Source organism: Onychomys torridus, unplaced genomic scaffold, assembly GCF_903995425.1.
Source record: "Onychomys torridus unplaced genomic scaffold, mOncTor1.1, whole genome shotgun sequence".
Lineage (NCBI taxonomy): Eukaryota > Metazoa > Chordata > Mammalia > Rodentia > Cricetidae > Onychomys > Onychomys torridus.
This window is the reverse complement of record NW_023411818.1, coordinates 64,486-88,692: the sequence shown is the minus strand read 5'-3', so window position 1 is coordinate 88,692 and position 24,207 is coordinate 64,486. Positions and strand designations below refer to the sequence as shown.

The following is a 24,207-nucleotide window of genomic DNA, read 5'->3' as shown; positions in this document are numbered from 1 at the left end:
ATATATAAAATATACTTATTAAACACAAGAAATCAGATAAATAGAATAAAATCTCACATCTGATAATGGTCTCATATCCAAAATATACATATTGGATATAATTAGTTAAATAAAAATAATCTCATCTGGTAAAGGTATAATATCAGACATATAGATATTGAATAAAATAAATTAAATAACACCAAAATTCTCCTCTGATAAAGTTCTAATATCCAAAACATATTAATTGAACACAAGAAATCAGAAAAATAAAACAAAAATTCTCACCTGATAAGGGTCTAATATCTAAAATATACATACAGAACACAAGAAATTTGAAAAATGTGTTTGTCTTTCTGAGTCTAGATTACTTCACTCAGGATGTTTTTTCTAATTCCATCCATTTGCCTGCAAACCACATGATGTCATTGTTTTTTTTTCCTGCTGAGTAGTACTCCATTGTGTATATGTACTATATTTTCTTTATCCATGCCACAGGCCCTGTTTTTGTTTCCTTTTACGGGGGGCAGATAGTCTTTATCCTCCTGTCATTCCTGCCCACATTTGTGGTTCTGCCTTTGGGAAGAATTCAGAGACATGACTTTGGGCAAAGGCACACCCAGAAGATGCAGCCTACCAGAAACACAAACCTTATATAACATGAATTAATGATGACAGAGTGGACCTGAGATTGAAACCACAGGGTTTGAAAGAATGAATGCCTATTCTTCATGCTCTCTTCTGTGATAAAAATCAAGTGATCTCACTGTTAATTTCTTTCAATGGTCATTTGCTGTACCTGACTGGTCATTCTCTGCACCTTCTGCTTCAACTGCATCTTGATGAGGAAGGTTTGGTGGGATGGTGGCTCCCTGTTGCAACTTGTGGGTAGATGAACACAAATTAACTTGCATTATGACAAGGCAAAGAGGATGGACAGACCACCCTGAGTCCTAATCAAATGTTTGAAAAAGCTTATTTACCAATGACTCAGTGACAGCCCAAATTATTTTTGCTTCAGATGTTCTCTCTGGGAAACTGAGCTGTCTTCTCTATTTGAAGGAAGTGGTTATCTCAGCTAACTTATTCTCTCTGCCTTCATAGCAATGCACCAACTAACGAAGGAGATAGCATCTTTAGGCTTATTCACAGCTGCAGTGTCAAAATTCAGCTTGGATGCCGAGTCCACAAGAATGTGGGTTTATGAGTCAGGAGAAAATTGCCATAGTTCACAATCACCTCCATCATTTAGAGATTCCACAAATACCTTGACAGTTACTCTAACCATATAACTATTAATGGAGAAGACATATAAGGGCAGAACATTGTCATCAGACTCAACATGTCACCTCACTGACAACCTAGGACACACAGAGCAACTGGGAAGTACCAAAAGTTAGCCAGTGTGGTTGAAGTACAGTGATGTCCTGCCTTTAAATTGGCACACCTCATTAATCCCTCCCATTTTAATGTTTGTCTCATGTTCACTCATCAATGCCTATACCCCAAATGGAACAAAAGCAAAGAGTTCCCAGGATAAAGCTTTGGCCTTACCAGTTCCTGACCTCTGAGCCAGAACAATTAATATCCTGGAAACCTTGAATTTCAAGAGCTATGACAAGCATGGAGCTGTGTTGTTTCCCAGAGACTGCAGCTTTCTGTGCCCCATTACTGGAAGATTCAGTTCAGTCCCTCTTCCTCCAAGAAGCTTCTCTTTTCCTGCACAGAATTCATTACACAATTCCCTTGACCATTTCTTTCTTGATGTTTTACACTGAGGCAAAACATCAGCTTTCTTCTGTCACTCTCTGTTCTCTCTGCCCTTTCCATTCTCTTCCTGAACTAGACTCTTCAGTATGCCATCATGTTCATCAGTAAATGTTGAAGATGTTCAATAAACTTCCCACAGCCAGTTGGTATTGCCACAGCAAAGGTGACATCACAGAGGTGGCCAGGGATCTCCAGGATACATTAGAATGTCCAGGGAAGAGCTGCAGATGTCATGGGAACTGACATTGCTTCCCTGCTAATGATCTTTCCTCATAATACACTAGAAGTCAAGCTGACCTTTGCAGGAGCCACTGCTGAGATAAAAAGGAAGCCCTTCAGTACACTCTTCATCCAAAGCCAGAGATCTCTCTCCGATTGATAGGACATCCTTTAGTTCTTTCCATGTGTGGAACTGAATGTTTATCTCCTACTGAAACTTTATGTACCCAAGGTAATAATATCAGAAATTTATGTATGCTATAGCTCTTAGTAAGTACCTGCATCTCCTTGTCTCCTTAGCCACAAGACATTATAGACTTAATGCTGACAGAGGACACTTGTTAAACAATTTATTTGACCTTTATCACATGAGTACTTTGTTTTCTTTTTCTCATTTGTCAGGTTCAATATGCATATTTTGGATATAAGTTCTTTATTAGATGAGAATTTATGTTTTATTTAATTTTTTTTGTCAGTGTATATTTTTGATATTTGACACTTATCACATGAGAATTTTTTACTTATTTGATTTCTTGTATTCAATATGTATATTTTGGATATTAGACCTCTATTGTGTCAGAATTTTAGAACATTATAAGATGATAATTTTTGGTATTACACCTTTATCAGAAGAGAATTTTTTGTTTTTTGTTGGATTTGTTGGGATCAATGTTTATATTTTGGATATTAGACTTTTGACTGATGAGAGCTTTTGTTTTATTTAACTTCTTGATTTCCATATAGCATATGTTTGCTATTAGACCTATATGAGATGAGAGATTTTGTTGTATTTATCTGATTTCTTGTGTTCCATATGTATATTTTGGATATTAGAACTTTTCAGATGAGAATTTTAATTTAATTTTCTGATTTCTTGTGTTCAATATGTATATTTTTCATATTACACCTTTATCAGCTGTGAGAATGTTGGTTTTATTTATATTCTTGTGTTTAATATGTATATTTTGGATATTAGACCTTTATCAGATGAAAATTTTTATTTTATTTGTCTGATTTCTTAGTATGAATGTGTATAATTTGGATATCTGAACTTTACGGCTATAACTATTTTTTTTATTGAATTCCTGTGTTCCATAGAGGTATATTTGGATATTAGACATTTATTACATGAGAATTTTTGTTTTATCTATCTAATTATGTTCAAAATGTATATTTTGTATAGTAGACAGTCTTTTATCACATGAGAAATTTTGTTTTATCTAATCTTGTATGTTCAGGTAGATATTTTGGATATTTAACATTAATCACTAGAGTTTTTTTTTTCTGATTACTTTTGTTCATTTTTATATTTCTGATTTAGACCTTCTTCAGAAAAAAATTTTTATTTTATTTATAGGATTTCTTATGTTCAACATGTATATTTTTCCTATAACACATAGGAAATGAAAATTGTTTTATTAATCTGATTTCTAATGCTCAATATGTATATTTTCAATATAAAAATTCATGAAGGAGTGTATTTGTTTATTTTATTTCTTGTGTTCAGTATGTGTATTTTTGGTATTACACCTGTATCACATGAGAATTTTAGCTAATTTTGTATGTTCAATAACACTATTTTTGATATTTGACCTTTATCAAATGAGAATTTTTGTTTAATTTATCCAATTTATTGTGTTCAATATGTATGTTTTTAGATATTAGACGTATATCAGATGAGAATTCCTGTTTTATTGATCTGATTTCTTGTCTTCAATATGTATATTTTTGGTATTAGACCTTTATCAGGAGAGAATTTTTGTTTTATTTAATTTCTCATGTTCAATATATATTTTGAATATTTCATTTTTATCAGATGAGGATTTTGTTTCTTTTCCTGATTTCTTGTGTTAAATAGGTATACTTTGGATTTGAGACCTTAATCAGGGGATAATTTTCATTTCATTTTTCTAATTTCTTGTGTTTGATATGCATAATTTTAATATTAGACATGTATAAGATGAGAATTTTTGTTTTAATTATCTGGTATTCTGGCTTTAATATGTATATTTTGAATATGAAACCTACATCTGATAATTTTGGATTTTTTACTAATTTATTGTGTACAATAGGCACATTTTTAATATAAGACTTTTATTTCATGAGAATTTTTAATTTATTTACCTGATTTATTTTGGATACTAACCTTTATCAGGTGAGAATTTTTGATATAATTAATTTCTCGTTTTAAGTATATATATTGTCAATATTTAACCTTTTTCAGATGAGAATTTATGTTTTATTTAATTTCTTGTGTTCTATATCTATATTTTGGATATAAACTGTTATCCAGTGAGAATTTTTTATTTATTCATCTGATTTCTAGTGTTCAATATGTATATTTTGGATATTGTCCCTTAATCAGATGAAAGTTTTTGTCATTATATATTTATTTCTTATGTTCAGTATGCATATTTTAGCTATTAGTTTTTTCTCAGCTGAGAATTTTTGTTTTGTTTAATTTCTTGTGTTCAGTATGCATATTTTTGATATTAGACATTAACAGATGAGGATTTTCATTTTGTCATCTAATTTCTTCTGTTCAATATGTATGTTTTGCAGATTATATTTTATCAGATAAGAACTATTTTTATTTTATCTGATTTAATGTTTTCAATATGTATATTTTTGATATTAAAACTTTGTAAGATGAGAATTTTTATTTACTGGTCTTATTTCTTGTGTTCAAAATGTATTTTTTAGATAGTAGACTTATAGCAGGTGGAAAATTTTGTTTTAGTTATTATAATCAATACATATATTTTATATGGGACCTTATGCATATTATTGTTTTTTTATTTGATTACTTGTGTTCAATATTTATATTTGATATTAGTTTTTTCAGGAGATAATTTTTTAAATTTCATTTGTTCAACATGAATATTTTTGATATTAGACATTTATCAGATGAGAATTTTCATTTTATTTATCTAATTATGTTCAATATGTCCATTTTTAATATTAGACCGTTATCAGATAAAAATTTTTATTTTATTTTTCTGGGTTTTTTTGTGTTCAATATGTATATTTTTGATACTAGATCTACCACTGATAAATTTTTGGTTTTCTAAATTATTGTGTTCAATATATATATTTTAGATATTAGACTTAGACCAGAGTTTTGTATTTACTTATCTGATTCCTTGTCTTCAATACATATATTTTTGATGTTAGACCTGTATCAGATGAGAATTTTTGTTTTATTTATCTGGTATCCTGTGTTTTATATTTGTATTTTGAATATTAGACATTTATCAGATGAGAATTATTGTCTTATTTAATTTCTTGTATTCAACGTGTATAATTTGGTTATTAGACTTTATCAAATGAGAATTTTTTTAATTTATCTAATTATGTTCAATATATATATTTTGGATACTATACCTTTATCAGATATGAGTTATTGTTTTATTTATCTAAATACTTTCAATGTGCTCATTTTTAAATTTTGGTATAATTTATTTCTTTTTCATTTTTCTTTATTAAGAAAATTTGTACTCATTCGACATACCTTCCACAGATTCCCCCTTCCTTCTTTGTTCCACCCCCCAGGCTTTTTTCTCAAGCCACCCTGCATCCTCACATCCCCATAATTGAGGTCTATCATGGGGAGTCAGCAGAGCCCAGCACACTGAGCCTAGGCAGCTCCAAGCTCCTTGCCAGTGCACCAAGGCTGTGCAAGGTGTCACACCACAGGCAGCAGATTCCCAGAAGCCTGTCCATGTACCAGGGACAGATCCCGATCCCCCTGGTTGGGTGCCTCCCAAACAATTTGTTCCAAACAACCATCTTCTGTGTTCAGAGGACCTAGTCTTGTCCCATGGGGGCTCCACAGCCACCAGTCCACAGTTCATGGGCTTCTTAGTGTGGCCGGTCATCTCTGTGCATCCTCCCATCATGGTTACCAGAGTAGACCAGTCCAGGCACCCTCCGGAACACTGCCAGCAGACCAAGGTTGGGTCATCCTTGTGGATTCCCGAGAACCTCCAGAGCAGCCTGCCTCTTCCTATTTCCATGATGTCCTCATTTATCATGGGATCTCCTCGCTGCCCTCCCACTCTGTCCCTTTTTCAGGTTGACCTACCTGTTTCCCAATGTTCTCATCCCCCACACCTCTCCCTAAGCCACCCCATACACCTAGTTTGTTCATGTAGAACTATCAGATGACAATTTTCATTTAATTTATCTTATTTCTTGTGTTGAATATACATATTCTTGATATTAGAACTCTATGAGATGAAAATTTTTGTTTTATTTATCTGGTATGCTGTGTTTACTATGTATGTTTTGGATATTAGATCTTTATCAGGTGATTATTTATCTTATGATGTTCAATATGTATATTTTGAAAAGTAGACATTTATCAGATGAGAAATTTTGCTTTACTTATCTAATTATGTTCAATATGTATATGTTTTTATATTAGAATTTTATCAGGTGAGAATTTTTGTTATGTTTAATTTTTTGTGTTCAATGAGTATATTTTTGGTATTAGACCTTCATTATATGAGAATTTTTTGTTTTGTTCTTCTGATTTCTTGTGTTCAGTATATATAATTTGGATATTAGACTTTTATCAGATGAGAGTCTTTGTTTTTGATCTGAATTCCTGTGTTCAATATGTATATTTTTATATTAGACATTTTTCAGAAGAGACGCTTTGTTTGTTTTGTTTTGTTTTATTTATTTATTTTATTATTATTATGTGTTTTTTGTTTTCATATTTGATTTTATTACAATTATCCATATTTTAAAAGCAAATTAATTATGCCTGAGGTGCAGTTAACATTTAAACACAGAACATATATTATGACTAGAGGTCACACTATTCTCTCTCACAAAAATCCCTGAAAGAAACATCACCAGGTCATCAAAAGGAAACTGATCCTTTCCTTTCCTGATGATTCAATTGTCCATAACCATGTCAAATTTCTGTTTAACTTTCATCATAGCTTTCTGAAATACTATTTATGTATCCTCTAGAATTTAAATTTTGTCTCATTTGTCTGATCACAACATTCTTAAGTATCTCAGTAGTAACTGTGACTGTCTGCTCATAAGGATAAGCAAATGTTTGGTATAACTTAGGACCACACAAATGCATTTTCTTGCGGGGAAAATTTGGATTCAGTGGCTCTAGACAGAGGCCTGAGTTCTGAGTTCTGATGGTATTGCTGCTCTGAAACCACAATTGGTATAGACTCTAAGATAATTCATGAGTTTTAATAATTCTTGGCATTGCTTGATATCCTAAAGTTCAGGTAAATTATATGAGATATTAAATAATTAAATTTTGTATACTTAAAATCTTGACTGTATTTCATTTTCCTTTATTATTATTATTATTATGTGTTTTAATTTTATATATCAGCCATGGGTTCCCCTGTCCTCCCCCCACCCATAACCACCCTCATCTACAACCCAGCTCCTCCCTTCCCTTCCCAAGTACTCCAGGACCAAGACACCCCTGGGGATTCATTTAAACCTGGTGGATTCAGTACAGGCAGGTCCTGTCCTCTCCTTAAAGACTGGGCACGTGTAAGCCCAAGGTTCCAAAGAGCCAGCTCATGCATTAAGGACAGGTCCTGGTCCCACAGACTGGATGCCTCCCAAACAGATCAAGCTATTCAATTGTCTCACTTATCCAGAGGGCCTGATCTAGCTGGGGGCAACTCAGCCATTGGTTCATGATTCATGTGCTTCCATTCATTTGGCTATTTTTCCCTGTGCTTTATGCAATATTGGATTCAACCATTCATGCTCATGTAGTCCCTCCTCTTTCTCAACAGTTGGAAACCTGGAGCTCCACCTGGGGCCTGGCTGAGGATCTCTGCATCCACTTACATCAGTTATTGGATGAGAGTTCCAAGACGACTGTTAGCATATTTAGTCATCTGATCACCAGACTAGGTCAGATCAGGCATTCTCTCGACCATTTCCAGCAGTCTACAGAGGATGTATCATTGTGGATTTCTGGGGACCTCTTGAGCACACTGCCTATTCATGTTCTCATGTTGTCTTCATTTATCATGGTCTGTTATTCCTCATTCTCCCTTTCTGTTCTTAATCCAGCTGGGATCTCCTGCTCCCCTAAACTTTCTTTCCCTCAAATCTTGCCCTTCATTACTCCTACTGTTGTCTAGGTTGTTAATGTAGATCTCATCCATTTCTCTGTCATTGGGTAATACCTGTGTCTTTCCAAGGGTCCCGATAACTGGGTAGCCTCCCTGGAGTTGTGTAGCAGTCTAGTCATCTTTGTTTTACATCTAGTATCCTCTTATGAATGAGAGCATACCATGTTTGTCCTTCTGAGTATGGGTTTCCCCACTCAGGATGATTTTTTTTCTAGATCCATCCATTTTCCTGCAAACCTCATGATGTCATTGTTTGTTTCTGCTGAGTACTACTCCACTGTGTCTATGTACCATATTTTCTTTATCCATTCTTCAGTTGCAGGGCATCTAGGTTGTTTCCAGGTTCTGGCTATTACTAACAAAGCTGATATGAACATAGCTGGGCAAATAACCTTGTGGTATGATTGAGCATTCCTTGGGTATATGCCCAAGAGTTCTATAGCTGGTTCTTGGGCTAGATGGATTCCGAATTTTCTGAGGAAGCTCCATATTGATTTCCAAAGTGGCTGTACAAGCTTGCATTCCCACCAGCAGTGGAGGAGAGTTCCCCTTGCTCCACATCCTCTCCAGCATAAGCTGTCTTTTGTGTTTTTGATCTTAGCCATTCTGACAGGTGTAAGGTGGTATCTCAGAGTCATTTTTGATTTGCATTTCCTAGATAATTAGGGATGTTGAGCAATTCCTTAAATGTCTTTCAGCCATTTGAACTTCCTCTGTGGAGAATTCTCTGTTTAGTTCTATAGCCCATTTGTTAATTGGACTGTTGGGCATTTTGATGTCTAATTTCTTGATTTCTTTATATATTCTGGATATCAGTCCTATGTCAGATGTGGGGTTGGTGAAGACCTTTTCCCATTCTGTAGGCTGTCGCTTTGTCTTGTTGACCGTGTTCTTTGCTCTACAAAAGCTTCTCAGTTTCAAACAGGTCCCATTGATTGATTGTTTCTCTCAGTGTCTGTGCTACTGGTGTTATATTTTGAAAGTTATCTCCAGAGCCAATGCATTCAAGAGTACTTCTTACTTTCTCTTCTATCAGGTTCAGAGTAACTGGATTTATGTTTAGGTCTTTGATCCACTTGGACTTTAGTTTTGTGCACGGTGACAGATATGGATGTATTTGCTGCCTTCTACACATTGACATCCAGTTATGCCAGCACCATTTGTTGAAGATGCTTTCTGTTTTCCATTGTACATTTTTTGCTTCTTTGTCAAAAATCATAAGTTCATAGGTGTGTGGGTTAATGTCAGGGTCTTCAATTTGATTCCACTGGTCCACATGTTGGTTTTTATGCCAGTACCAAGCTGTTTTTATTACAGTAGCTCTATAGTAGAGCTTGAGGTCGGGGATTGTGATGCCTCCAGAAGTTGTTTTATTGTACAGGATTCTTTTGGCTATCCTGGGTTTTTTGTTTTTCCATATGAAGTTGAGTATTATTCTTTCCAGATCTGTAAAGAATTGTGTTGTTAATTTGATGGGAATTGCGTTGAATCTGTAGATTCCTTTTGGTAAGATCGCCATTTTTACTATGTTAATCCTGCATATCCAGGAGCATGGGAGATCTTTCCATTTTCTGACATCTTCAAATTCCTTTTTCAGGGACTTAAAGTTCTTGTCATAAAGGTCCTTCACATGCTTAGTTAGCATAACTTCAAAGTATTTTATATGATTCGTGGCTATTTTAAAGGTGATGTGTCTCTGATTTCATTCTCAACATGTTTGTCTACTGTATATAGAATGGCTACTGATTATTTTGAGTTGATCTTGTATCCTTCTATGTTGCTGAAGATTTTTATTAGTTGTATCAGTTCCTTGGTTGAATTTTTGGGGTCACTCATGTATACTAACATGTCATCTGCAAATAGGGAGTACTTGACTTCTTCCTTTCCAATTTGTATCCCCTTAATCTCCTTATGTTGTCTTATAGCTCTGGCTAGAACTTCAAGTACTCTATTGAATAAGTAGGGGGAGAGGGTACAGCCTTGCCTTGTTCCTGATTTTAGTTGTATTGCTTTGAGTATCTCTCCATTTAATTTGACGTTGGCTGTTGGCTTGGTGTAGATAGCCTTTATTATGTTTAGGTATGTTCCCTGTAATCCTGATTGCTCCAATACCTTTATCATGAATGGGTGTTGGATTTTGTCAAATGCCTTTTGTGCATCTAGTGAGATGATCATGTGGGTTTTTTTCTTTGAGTTTGTTTATATGGTGTATTACATTGATGGACTTTCATATGTTGAACCACCCTTGCATCCCTGGGATGAAGACTACTTGATCATGGTGGATAATTGCTTTGATGTGTTCTTGGAGTCTGTTTGCCAGAATTTTATTGAGTATTTATGCATCATTGTTCATGAGGGAGATCTGTCTGTAGTTCTCTTTCTTTGTGGCATCTTTGTTTTGTTTAGGAATCAGGGTAATTGTAGCCTCGTAGAACGTGTTTGATGATATACCTTCTGCTTCTATTGTGTGAAACAATTTAAAGAGTATTGGTATTAAGTCTTCTTTGAAGATCTGGTAGAATTCTTCAGTGAAACCATCAGGTCCATGGCTTTTTTTGGTTGGGAGACTTTTAATGACTGATTCTATTTCCTTAGGGGTTATTGGACTGTTTAAATGGTTTATCTGGTCTTGATTTAACTTAGGTATGTGGTACCTATCTAGAAAATTATCCATTTCTTTATGATTTTCCAGTTTTGTGGAGTAGAGGTTTTTGAAGTATAACCTGATGATTCTCTGGATTTCCTCATTTTCTGTTGTTATGTCCCCCTTTTCATTTCTGATTTTGATAATTTGGATGCTCTCTCTCTGTCTTTTGGTTAGTTTGGATAAGGGCTTGTTTATCTTGTTGATCTTCTCAAAGAACCAACTCTTTGTTTCATTAATCCTTTGTATTTGTTTTCTTTATTTTTATTTTATTGATTTCAGCTCTCAATTTGATAATTTCCTGGTGTCTGTTCCTCCTGGGAGTCTTTGCTTCTTCCTGTTCAAGGGCTTTCAGGTATACTGTCAAGTCACTATGGTGAGATTTCTCCAGCTTCGTTATGTGGGCATTCAGTGCTATGAATTTCCCTGTTAGCACTGCTTTCATAGTATTCCATAAGTCTGGGTATGTGGTGTATTCATTTTCATTGATTTCTAGGAAGTCTTTAATTTCTTCCTTTATTTCCTCCTTAACCCATTGGTGATTCAGTTGAGCATTATTCAGTTTCCATGAGATTGTACGATTTCTGAAGTTTTTTCTGTTGCTGAAATCTAACTCTAAACCATGGTGGTCTGATAGAACACAGGAGGTTATTCCAACTGTTTTGTATCAGTTGAGATTTGCTCTGAGGCCAAGTATGTGGCCGATTTAGAGAAGGTTCCATGGGGTGCTGAGAAGAAGGTATATTCTTTTTTGTTTTGTTGGAATGATCTGTAGATATCAATTAAGTCCATTTGAGCCATAACATCAGTTAAGTCCATTATGTCTCTGTTAAGTTTCAATTTGACTGATCTGTGCAGAGTTTAAAGTGGGGTGTTAAAGTCTCCCATTATTAATTGTGGGGTTTTATATGTGTTTTAAACTTTAGTAATGTTTCTTTTACATATGTGGGCGCCCTTGTGTTTGGGGCATAACTAAAAACATGTGTGAATCTCAGATTAACTTTTTGGTTATGTGTGTTTGTGTGTCCAATGCAGATATGTAATATCATTCATGCTGACATATTCCTATAATATAAGCAAGTATTCAAACAAGAAAGATAAATTTACTGGAGATGGTCTACAGAACTGCATGGCTCTAAGAAATTGCAGATGAAATGTTAGCAAATGATGAAAGACTGACTTTTCTTATGCTTTTCTTTATTTTTCTTTATCATTATGTGTTTTAAATTTTATACATCAGCCATGGGTTCCCCTGTCCTCCCCCCTCCTACTCCCACCCCCACCTTCCCCCCAGCGCCTTCCCTCCATTCCCATGTCCTCCAGGATCAAGGCACCCCTGGGGATTCATTTAAACCTGGTGGATTCAGTATAGGCAGTTCCTGTCCCCTCCTTCCAGACTGAGCAAAGTGTCCCTGTGTAAGCCCAAGGTTTCAAACAGCCAGATCATGCACTAAGGAGAGATCCTGGTCCCACAGACTGGGTGCCTCCCAAACAGATCAAGCTATTCAGTTGTCTCACTTATCCAGAAGGCCTGATCCAGCTGAGGGCTCCACAGCCTTTGGTTCATAATTCATGTGCTTCCATTCATTTGGCTATGTGTCCCTGTGATTTTTGCAGTCTTGGATTCAACAATTCACTCTCTTGCAGACCCTCCTCTTTCTTGACTGTTGGACACCTGGAGCTCCACCTGGGGCCTGGCTGAGGATCTCTGCATCCACTTCCATCAGTTATTTCAGGAGAGTTCCAAGACGACTGTTAGGGTGTTTAGTCATCTGATCACCAGGCTAGGTCAGATCAGGCTTTCTCTCGAGTGTTGCCAGCAGACTACAGAGGATATATCATTGTGGATTTCTGGGGACCTCTCGAGCATGCTGCCTATTCCTGTTCTCAAGTGGTGTTCATTTATCATGGTCTGTTATTCCTAGTTCTCTCGTCCAATTCTTGATCCAGCTGGGATCTCCTGCTCCCCTAAGCTTTCTTTCCCTCAAACCTTGCCCTTCATTACTCCCACTGTCGTCCAGGTTGTTCATGTAGATCTCATCCATTTCTCCATCATTGGGTGATCCTTGGGTCTTTCCTAGGGTCCCATTTTCTAGATAGCCTCCCTGGAGTAGTGCAGCAGTCTAGTCATCTTTGTTTTACATCTAGTATACTCCTATGAGTGAGTACATACCGTGTTTGTCCTTCTGAGTCTGGGTTACCTCACTCAGGGTGATATTTTCTAGACCCATCCATTTGCCTGCAAACCTCATGATGTCATTGTTTTTCTCTGCTGAATGGTACTCACTTCAGGGATGGTGTCATATTGTCCTGGCTTCAGAAGATGCCTTTTATTAAAGCCAAAACCACACTTGTTTTGGCAAGAATTGGTAGTCCTTTGTTTCATGTCTTGTCTGTCCTGCTTGTCAGCAGTTGATTCTAGGATACTTTGTTGTCCAGTGGCTAACTTTTGCCTCAGTGAAAGTTAGCTCCATATGCAGTTTCTTCAATGCCCATATTTTCTGGGAAGTAGATTGGTACTGCCAGGAGCCGACATGTCTCATAGTCATAGCAAAAAAGAAAAATTCCTAAGTTATTAAAACAGTTTAAATGCCAATATTCTGTAGATCTCTGAAGGGTTTGAAGATGACCTGTCTATCTAAAATATATCTGTTTGATCTTGCAAACACACCTAATATGACTACAAGTTCGATTGTAATGTCTAACTGCTAACTTTCATTTCTATACATCCTAATAATTGGTAATAATAACATTCAAGGATCAGCAAGTTGCATTACATTGTTAAATAAATGGTATAAGTACAATATCTTGAGCAAAATTATAAATATGTGTATGGCATATTCTAATAATCTCAATAATTTGTATTCAATATAAAACAATTCAATCCAATGTAAAGTATTTAAAACTAGTAATAGTCTTTTTCTTTTTTCTCTTTTTTTTAAACAAGCACCTTAAATCTAATCTCCTTTGCCTAGCTCTTTTCCTAACCCTTAACAACAACTTGTAACCAACCCTCCTAAACAATAAAAATGATTCCATAACCAAAACCCATTAAAAGACCAAAAAATCACCCACTCCACACCACCCCTTTGGGAATGTAGGGGTCATACTATTAAAATTGCTTCCTGCTGGTTACAAGTGAAGGTATCTTTATTCTAAGAAGAAAAATTTTGGGTTAATTGTCAAATTCTAGGAAAGGTAACTATATTCTTTGTTATCCATAATGCCAAAGTTCAGGGTTTATCTCAAGTCCTTATTCAAGTAGTCTTTATAACTGGATCATCTCAGCTAGCCATCTCAGAATTGCTCTAAGAACTTTGTAGTCCAAAGCTGATCTGTAGATGATGTTTGTCAGCATAGTGATATTTCTATTGTCCATGTGGAATTGTCTTTGTGGGGACCCACTTTCTTCCTGGGGATTTCAGTTGATGTTAGGCCTGGCCATGATTTCCTGAAGAAAACTGATAAGAGACTCGAACACAAGATCCTAAAATTTTCTCTGTGTCCCCATAAGAAACAATGCCCCCCTCCAGCAGGAAGTAGTAAGAGGAAATACACCCAAATTCCCAAATATATCAAGCTGGCTTTAGAGATGGAATTGGTTCATTCCTTTTCTAAATTCTGGCATATTGCTAAAAGAAAAGGTTAAAAGATTCTTGTGTCCCAAATCAGAATAGCCCTCTGGTGTGGAACAAGAAAACTCAAAGTTTTTATTTAAATCAGGTGGATTATAAATGTGATCTCTTTCTAAAGAAGAAAAGGGGATATGATATAGATATAATAGGATAAAAGGGTAGATGAATGAACTTACTTTTAAAGAGCAACAAATTGTTTAAAATGCTTTACATTTGTATAGATTTTAGTTTATTGATACAAACTTAAAGTTAATTTTGTTATACTATGTGTATATTTCTACTCTGTTTAAGGTATTATGTTTGTACAGCTCATTTAAAAATATAATGGACAATTAAAAATAGATTAATAATTAGTCATCTATGATAATCATACTCATAGCCATGTGAGTTAAGTCTTCTAGGTATGCATAGATATATTTCAGATAGATACATAATCTTCAAATACTTCAAAGACATACAGAACATGGCATTTAAAATATTTTTAAAAATTTAGACTATCTGGACAGTGAGACATGTCTGCTCCTGGCAGCACCTACTTTAGAGAGGAGGATGGGCATCAGAGACACTCCATATGTAGTTTATCTTAATGTTGGCAAAAATAGCCATTTGGGCAAGAAACTGTCCTTGCCTGGACTGCTTGATCAACTGAACATGCCGGACCCATAGAAAGGTGAACCCTGAACTTTGCTTGGAAAAATGCTCCTCTGCTTCACAGAGGAAACTGCAAGACAGTCTTCCTTAATATTGTAAGTATAAATTTTGCTTAATAATTGTTTTGTTATATGTAATTTTCCCATGTAAAAGTTAAAAACCATCCTTTAAAAGAAAGAAAAGGGGATGTGCTGTGGATATCACTCTGTATAAATAAAACACTGATTGGCCAGTAGCCAAGCAGGAGTATAGGTAGGACTAAGAGAGAGGAGAATTGGGAAAAGAGGAAGGCAGGGGAGAGAGACGCTTCCAGTCACCACCATGAAAAGCAAGATGTAAGGTACTGGTAAGCCAAGAGCCATATGGCAAAATATAGGTTAATAGAAATGGGCTAAATATAAGAGTAAGAGCTAGACAGTGGTAGGACTGAGCTAATGGTCAAGCAGTTTAAATAATATGTTTCTGTGTGTTTATTTTATAAGTGTGTTGTTGAAGTAAAAGGTCTTGGTGGGGGTTGGACAGAAGGTCTCCAGCTACATCATCCTGTTATTCTAATGCCTCACTAAATAAGTTTGAAGCCTCCTAGGTGAGACAAAATGGCTCAGACCTGTAATCATGGTATTTAGAAATTAGAGGTAGAATTTTCAGGATTTCAAAGACCTCCAATGTGAACAAGGTCAGTTGAGTATGGTGTGAAGTCCATGGGACCAAGGGAGACTGAGTGTTTCAAAGCTGTGTCCTTCATCTTCTCTGCAGTTCTAGAGCTAAAGGACCATAGCTCCAGAAAGTGTGTGCACTGCAGTGGGAAAGAGGATAGGCAGTTAACTGCTGGAGTAACCATTAGGGATAAAAAAGGCTCTAAGGTTAAAAAAAAACTAAGTTTTCTGTACACAAATTTCACAAACCAACAAAAAACATCAAGGTAATCATAACATAATAATGTAAATTTTTGTGAACACAAAAATTGGTGAAGGTTCATAATTTTCCAGAGAAACTATATAATTAGATGCCAATAAAACTAAAAACATAGATAGCTCCACTGAAAAAATCAAGATACAAAGACACACCTACAAATATATATCATAGTCCTTTAATAAGAACTATAAGATTAAAAAATCTCAGGTCATCACTCATATTGTGCATGCCAGTTCTCTCATTTGCTAATAATAAAAAGTGATTTGGATGAGGATGGCTGTTCCACCAAAATTAGAGAGATTCACTTGAAGTTTTCTGGTATTTTAACTTTATAGAAAATAATTTTGACTACTGAAAAGATCTCATTCTCTTATGATACAGAAAATGATATTTTCTAGGAGACACCAATTTGTTTCCTATGCTTGATGACTGGATGTGAGTCTGAATCAGTGAGCAAATGAAAACTTTTCCAAATGAAATACAGGATAACAGATTATTAAATCAAGAGTATATGTTTTATATTATACATCTAAAACAACTTAGTTTGCTCTAATAGCCTTATAAGTCAGAAGAACTTTTGAAAACAAGTTCATCCTCATTTTTATGTGTAGGTTAATGTATGAAAGAATGAAGGTCTTCCAAGTATGTTCAGGTGACACATAAGAGAAGAGCATGTCAGATCCCCTGGATCTTGACTAGCAGGTGCTTATGAACCTCCCAACTTGGATCCTGGGATATGAACACAGATTGTCTCCAAAAACATACAGTGAAGCACTAGCCAAGCACCATAGTACATTCTATCCAATAAATGAAAGGTCTATCACAGATTAACAACAAAGTATAAATAAATACAGAAGTTAATAAATAATTTATCAGGAACATAATGAATCAATATTAAGACAGTGGGTACGGGAAATTTGTAGCATGAGTTTGTGAATGAATAAAGTAGGTGGAGAGAAAAAGCCAGGAACAAAAGCAAAAAATATAGACAAATTTGAATCAAGAGGCCAAAGGAAGCACACAGAGGAAATGTGGGATCCTGACCAATGTTATCCAACTACCTATAATTCTATGTATATAGAAATTAAATAAACACAAATTTCACAACTCCCACAAAATCAACTCAAAGTTACCTTTAAATGCTGTTTCTGATGCTGTAGCTATGGATATATCTCCCAAACATAGAGGTCCCAAGCTCTAAAGCTTTCTAGGCAAATGGAGGTAATTGCATGCTAAGGCTCTGTGAACTCTCATGTCCCCTTGTGGTTTCAGTCAAACAATGTAGAAGAATCATTTGTCTATATCCTGCCACATGGGTTATGACACATGATCTAAAATCTGCTCTATCCACTCACCTACAATCAAGCAAAAATATTACAAGTATCACAGACTCCTATAGCCAGGCAAGCAGAGCCTCACACTCCCCATTGAAACCACAGTCAAAGAGTCTCAGAGAAGAAGGGCCATATCCCAGATCACCACAGTGACAAACAGAACCAGTCTGGCTCATGGCCCATCACAGTCACAGAAGCTGTGACAGCTCAGCAGAACTGCTCTTCTTGGTCTGGGATCAGTGGTCCCCACATGCACAATGGTATGGATTGTGGTCTCATTCACAGCTCTTACAGCAGAGCAAGATGAGAATCCTTTGACAGAACCTGCAAACTCCTTCCTGCTGGTACTCCTAATTGCTAAGCTTTCCTAAGGTCCCACATTAGCTAAGGCCACCCATCTCAGACTCAGGACAGAGGCAGGTCCCCTATTGGGTGATCAGAGATCAAATGACACAGATAGCACAGGCCTTCTCAGTTCTGCCCTTCCACCTTAGGGGCAGACAGGACCCTTATCTGGAAAATCTGTATTTTTGAAATTCTTCCAGTCTCCCAGAGTAATTCTTGTTCTCCTTCCCAAGCACACAGTCCTTTGTGTACAAATACACACAGATTGTCCAGTGCAGCAAACCATTTCATTCATATCTGGGAAGTCCTGCAGCCAAACACAGGTCACATTCAAACAGTAACTGTTGTTACTATGTGACTGTTAAAGAAAAACAGGACATGAATTAGAAAACAATTAGTGGTCAATGGTAGGGCCTGCAGGTAAGAAAGAGACCATGGATACATTATCTCAAAGAATTATTTGGAAGAGTTGGAATAGAATTCATGACCATGTGTTCCAGAAACTAGGGATGTGTATGAAAAAAAAAAAAAAGGATTACTCACATGCATTTTTTTTCCTGAGGCTGCACATCTTAAACAAGGAAAATAGCAGTCCTGTTAGGCAGGGCCACACTATTTTACCCAGATCTTCAATCTCAGTTAAACAAGTGTAACTACAGTAATTTTGTTTCATGATAGGGTCAGCCCTTTATTCAGATTACTGAATGTGCCAGTCAGTGTACCCCAAGAAGTGGCCAATTAGAACATCTGTGCATCACCAAAAATTGATTACATTACTCCACATTGCTGTTCTCAAATATGGTGGAAAAATGAAAAGCTCTCACCTTGTCCTTTCCCTCCTTTTCTGCACTTTCAAATCATTAGCTTCAAAGATTTTCAGTGAACTCAATTCTTGCACAGGAACCTCTTCATGTTTACATCCTTGCAAAAAGCCAGAGAGACTGGGGGACACTCAGTAACTGCTCCATTTTTCCTTCTTATTAGACCCATCCTGGAAAGAGGTGCTGGACTATCTTTCCAGCACTGGGCAGCAGAGGCAGGTTTAGGTGTTCAATGAAATTCTCAATTACATAGCAGGAGGCAACAAGCCTGGGCTACAGGAGACACTGCTCTACACAGAAATCAATAATCAACAGCTCTTGAGAGAAAAGGAATGAAACAATTAATAACCTAGACACATTAGAGAGCAGGAGCAAACAGATAAGAGCAGCAATGCCCTTAAACATGTTCAAAATAATAGCAATAAGTGATATTTTTAACGTGATAATTATGTATTTTTCAAGATAAAAAACCTGAGCTATACCACATGGTGGTATCACACACCTTTAATACCAACACTCAGGAAAAAGTGGCAGGCAGATCTCTGTGAGTTTGAGGCCAATCTGGGAAACATACAGAGTAAGTCCCAGGAAAGTCTCTTGACAGAGAAATCTTGTCTCAAAAAAAAAAAGTTAGCTATATTGACTTTAAAAAAGAGTGGAACATTCTCTAGTAGAGGGAATATCATTAATAACAGACAGGTTGATTTTCCCAAATACACTGTTGGCTACTGTGATCTGTAACCTGCCAAACAGAGTTACAATCAATGGCCTTTTTCCTCAAATCTCTGAGCTTACATAACTGTGTCAAGCAGGGCTGAACTTATCTGCATAGGAGTTTCCTAATTGAAAATTCAATATCCTTTGGTGCAAGTTGACTTTCCCAAATTGTACACAAACCAGTCTGGTCTGTCTTCATTCACAAATCATCAATCAGTACATGCTGGGAAATTACAAAACCACTCCCCCTGCTACAATCTGGTTTGCTTTCATAATGGTGACTCCAGCAGCTCATGGCCTACCCTGTTTCCCCCAGCAGTGTAAACAATGAACTACCCCTTCTATTCTGGTCTGAACGTAGAAACCATGTTCCACATGCAAATCTTTTTGCTTTTACTGCAATGGATATGCAACTACATGACTCAAATGGATAATTTTGAAACTCTGAGGTGATACAATCATTTAATTTAAGATTTTTAATGTGTAATATAGAGTACAGGAAAGTCATTACCATAGAGAGCAACAGATGAGGACCAAGGCCTCTTGTGTCAACATAATAGAGCTTGTTTCAGAAACATTTTTAACAGGACTGAAATGCAGCTGTTCTAGAATTAAAGTGCCTTCCAAGGGAGAAATCACTCAATACACTTCAGAGATAAATGAAGAAAAAATCTATTTAAGGATAGTGTGCATCCATCTCCAGCTAATGCTAAAACAAGAGCCAACAAAGAAGAGATTCTGCATTCCACATATGCTAATCATCCTTGTGACATTCAGGTTCAGTCTTCAGGTTATACTTTCAGCTATTTAAATAGGGACAGAAGTGTACAAGTCTACTCACTTAGACAGAGGGGAGACTTACACAGCAAATACATTTCCAAAATTATTTTTTTTGTTGTTGTTGTTGTTGTTGTGACTTGGTTTCTGATAGATAATTACATGTTCACACAGTTGGGCTTGCCTGGCAGACTGCCTAACTATTTCCGGTGTAGAATAGCCATCTCCGGGTCAGACATCTTGCGGCACCGTGACTCTGCAGCCTTATGTGGTTGCGTAAAGCGCGCGCGCAGCCATGTAATCTACTCTCATGCATGGAGTACCCACAGGAGTCCCTGTATGCATGCGCAGCCCAACCTTTAAAAAGCTGGCACCATCTTGCTCTCAGTCTCTCTCCTCTCCTCCTCCTCCCCTCCTTCTTCTCTCCACACCCATGTGTGTGTTTCACGCAGGCCTGTCACCTCTATCCACTTTAATAAAACTCTTCCGTGGTCTTGTTGTGTTTGGGTCATGTTTCTAGCGCCAAATAACTACTAACATTGGTGTCGTGCAAAAAACGGGTGCTTCCGGGCACTCTGCGCCTGGAAACCTGGGAACCGGGATGGAAACTGCGCTACACACACCGGGAACTCTGCTCTGTTCACGACAGATCACTCTGCATTAGCCTGGTTGCAAAAATCCGCATGCAACACCGCTACTGATTGGTGAGTTTTCCCCTTTTCTTTACTGGCTACTGCTGGCCCCCATTGCAAGCCCAGGTTTCCAGCCACCTCCCACGTCTGCAGCTTGAGATATTTCTTAAAGGGACCACCACCTTCAGGTGCATCCTGAGGGCTGTGTGAAGCGCCACGTTCTTCGCACCCGCACCCGACGGGGTGGCTGATCGTGAAGGGCTCCCGGGGAAACCTTCCTTCCCACAGCGGGCCCCCACTTATCAGCTGACGAGCTGATAAGGCGGCTTGTGCCTGAGATCTGTCCAGACCTCCCGGAGGTCTTGGCTCTGGATCATGTTTATTTTTCGTTTTTGTCTCTCCGCTGCAGACATGGGAAATAAGGCCTCCAACTCGATCAGTCCTACTTACAGATTCCTAAGCTTCTCCATCTCTGTACTGAGAGATGGCCCAAGTATGCTTTCAAAAATAACAAAAAATCCCAATCTTTTATGGGAGTTATCTAATTCTGACCAGCGAACAGGCAAATGAAAAGAGTTGCTTTTTATCTTAGCTTTCTCTCTCTCTAAAAGCTCTAAAAAGGTAACCACGGCTTGGGATTCTTCCGCCAACCAGCACGCACCTCCTGCTGGCTACCGCAGGTGGTGGCCAGCCACGAGAAGCGTGGCTTTCCATTATTGATACCACCACGATTTTTTCACAGTGAGTCTGCTGTTCTATTGGCTGAAATCTGAGCCATATGTTTGTGACGGACAATCCCGGGGGTTGTCCAGGCTGTGCTGGCATTGGCAGGCACATGTTTGCTCGGAGCAAAAATGGCGTCTGGGTCTACCGGGTGAATCCATGGCAGCACAGTCACAGCTCCTCCCATCCCTTGATGAAAACGGGGGGGGGGGGGTGGGGATTTGAGCTGATCTTAGATCTTACTTCATTCTCAGGACACCTGAGTTGAAGTCTGATCCCGGTTTGTTATTTTAATTTTTTATTTTCCACTCAGTTACAGCCATGGGACAGAGGGCTGATACCACCCACTTACTTTGGCGGATGGGGCAGTACCAGTAAATCTGGCCGCTTAACAGCTTTGAGGTACCGGTAAACCTGACCACATAACAGTGTGGTAGGTACTTCAGCCAGTAAATGTGAAAATAAGAGTTGCTTCATCTCCAAGCTTTCTGCTAAAGCTCTAAATCCTTTCTTCCCTTTCCCACTAAGGCATCTGCCACAAGTAACCTCTGTCTGACTTTCGCGCCATTGGTGGGCGGGCTCAAATGCGCGGGCCTGGGTGGTTTCTAAGACTTGCCCTAACTTACTCCACCCACTAATTCTCAAACTGCCTTGAGAACCACAGACGGGTCTAAAAGTAGCTGAGATCTAGACAATTAAGTTTACAATAATCAGGATGGCTCCTAAGCCAAAAGACCTCAGCTTATAGCCTCAAGCAAGTCTTCCAAAGGATTGGTTTACAGTCTGCCTACTGGCAGATCCTTCCAAAAGCTGTCCTTAAGCCACCAATCATCAGGAAAAATTCAGGACATAGAGTAAAATCCATCTCTTATTCCCAGCTAAAAGTTAAGTGTCTGGAGAACAAGGCTCCTGACCCCAAAGGCAAAAGAGTCAACTGTGGCAGTTAAGGTGTGCCAGGAAAGAGAAGCCCAAAAACAAAATTGCCAAATGCTGGCACTCGCTGACTCCTGAAAGCTGTTGGGTCCCTGTTTTAAATGAAAAAGGCCATGGGCTCCTGAATGCCCTGCCCATCAACAGCCTTGTCCTTGTGCTGCCTAGAAAGACAACCAGTCAGCTGACTGCCCCCAGGCACCAAGACGCATGGGTACAGCAAGCTAAGACCTCCAGCAAACCTAGGCTTGGCTACAGACACAGCAGGGAACCCAGAACTCAGCAGGGAAGCGATCAGTTTCATTCCTTCTGGACACTAGAGCCATTGACTCAGTCCTGGGAGTTTTAGGATGTCACTCCTCCTTTGTATTGTCGGGAACAGAGGACAGCCTTACTTACCTCACCAGATTTAATTGTACTTTCAGAGTTACTTAATGAGAAAGATTTCCAACTAAGATAAGAGCTCATTGTCTCATTTCAAAGTTACCGCCTGTGTTTCTCATGTGCATACAGACAGGGCCACGATCTTTGCCTTGTCCCTAATTCAAAAAAATAAGTTCTCTTCCACTCTCAAGCTCCAGAGGACACCAGGATCCACTGCCTTGTCACCAACTCCAGAGGAATTTCCCAACTAGGGCCACATAGAGCCGGAGGCAAAAGGGACCGTCAAAAATCCAGGCGGTAAGGATATAACAGTTTGTCACTGTTCAATACTCAGTAACTGATCACCTGTGTTTCCCAAACGCTAAACTAGCAAAACAAACAGGTGCCTTAAATAAACTGCCTTAAATAAGGCTTGTCTCAGATAAAAATTAAGCAGAGTACTTAAACATCACAGCCACCTTTAACATGTCTCCAACCAGACAGACCAGACAGATCTACCTCAGATAAATGTCAACTCCAAAAACAAAATAATAATGAGTCTTTTCTCTAAGATTTTTATGTCACCAGTGTCTTGTCAGATAGAAGGTTCCCAGCCACATCATGGAGGACGAACACAGCTACAGAATTTCATCCCAGAACTTCAGGAGACGGCTTCTCCATCTACCCCCAAAAAACCAATCAACGTCCATCATTCAGCCTGAAGCAGTCTTTGAGAGAAATGGCATCCCATACCCATCTATCCACATTTTTTTTCTTTTTTTAAAAAACATGAGAGTCAGGAATGATAGATAATTACACGTTCACACGGTTGGGCTTGCCTGGCAGACCGCCTAACTATTTCCGGTGTAGAATAGCCAGACATCTCATGGGACCGGGACTCTGTGGCCTTACATGATTGCATAAAGCGCACACACCCATGTAATCTACGCGCATGCGTGGAGTACCCACAGGAGTCCCTGTACACATGCGCGGCCCAACCATTAAAAACCTGGTGCAACCTTGCATGAGCTCTCTCCTCCTCCTGCCTCCCCCTCCCCCTTCTCTCCTCACCCACGTGTGTTTCATGCAGGCCTGTCACCTCTGTCCTCATTAATAAAACTCTCCCATGGTCTTGTCGTGTTCGGGACATGTTCCTAGCACCTCATAACTACTAACATCCATGACGACTACTCTATTATTATTTATTTGCCAATAGTTGACTCTGCACTTCCAGAATAAAATTCCTAATGCAATGGTGCTATTTTCTTGGTTGTGATAAAGTTCCTACTTTTGTTGGCTGGTAGTCAGAAGTCCCTGTGCCAACCAGGTACAAAGTACCTTCAGTTCACCTGATGTCAGCAGTGAGTCATATAATAAACATTCTCCTTGTGTGTCTTTAAATCTCTCTTTAGTTGTTAATATTCCGGGATCCCTTTTACCTGTGTGACAAGGAATCACTCTGCCCTATATAGTTTAGTGGTTTGTACAAGCTAGCTAGCTAGCCACTTAGTGTCCTGGGGGAAGAAGGAGAAGTTCCCATGGAGAGCAGGAAGAAAGCAGGGTCAGCTATTGGAGCCAAGGGCAAGTGCTGTTAATATTGAAATCTCTGCTCTTTTAG

The 24,207-nt window shown here is 37.9% G+C and overlaps 1 protein-coding gene across 1 annotated transcript in view; it reads right to left on the bottom strand.

The window, feature by feature from the left end:
• The window catches only part of LOC118575374 (zinc finger protein 679-like), a gene marked incomplete at its 3' end in the record, with an annotated part of 38,745 nt that extends 37,852 nt beyond the window's left edge, over positions 1 to 893 (bottom strand). The window contains exon 1 of the mRNA XM_036175967.1: positions 779 to 893. Coding sequence (XP_036031860.1) covers positions 779 to 893 — 115 coding nt within the window. The remainder of the gene's footprint in view (positions 1 to 778) is intronic.
• Positions 894 to 24,207: the final 23,314 nt, after the last annotated feature.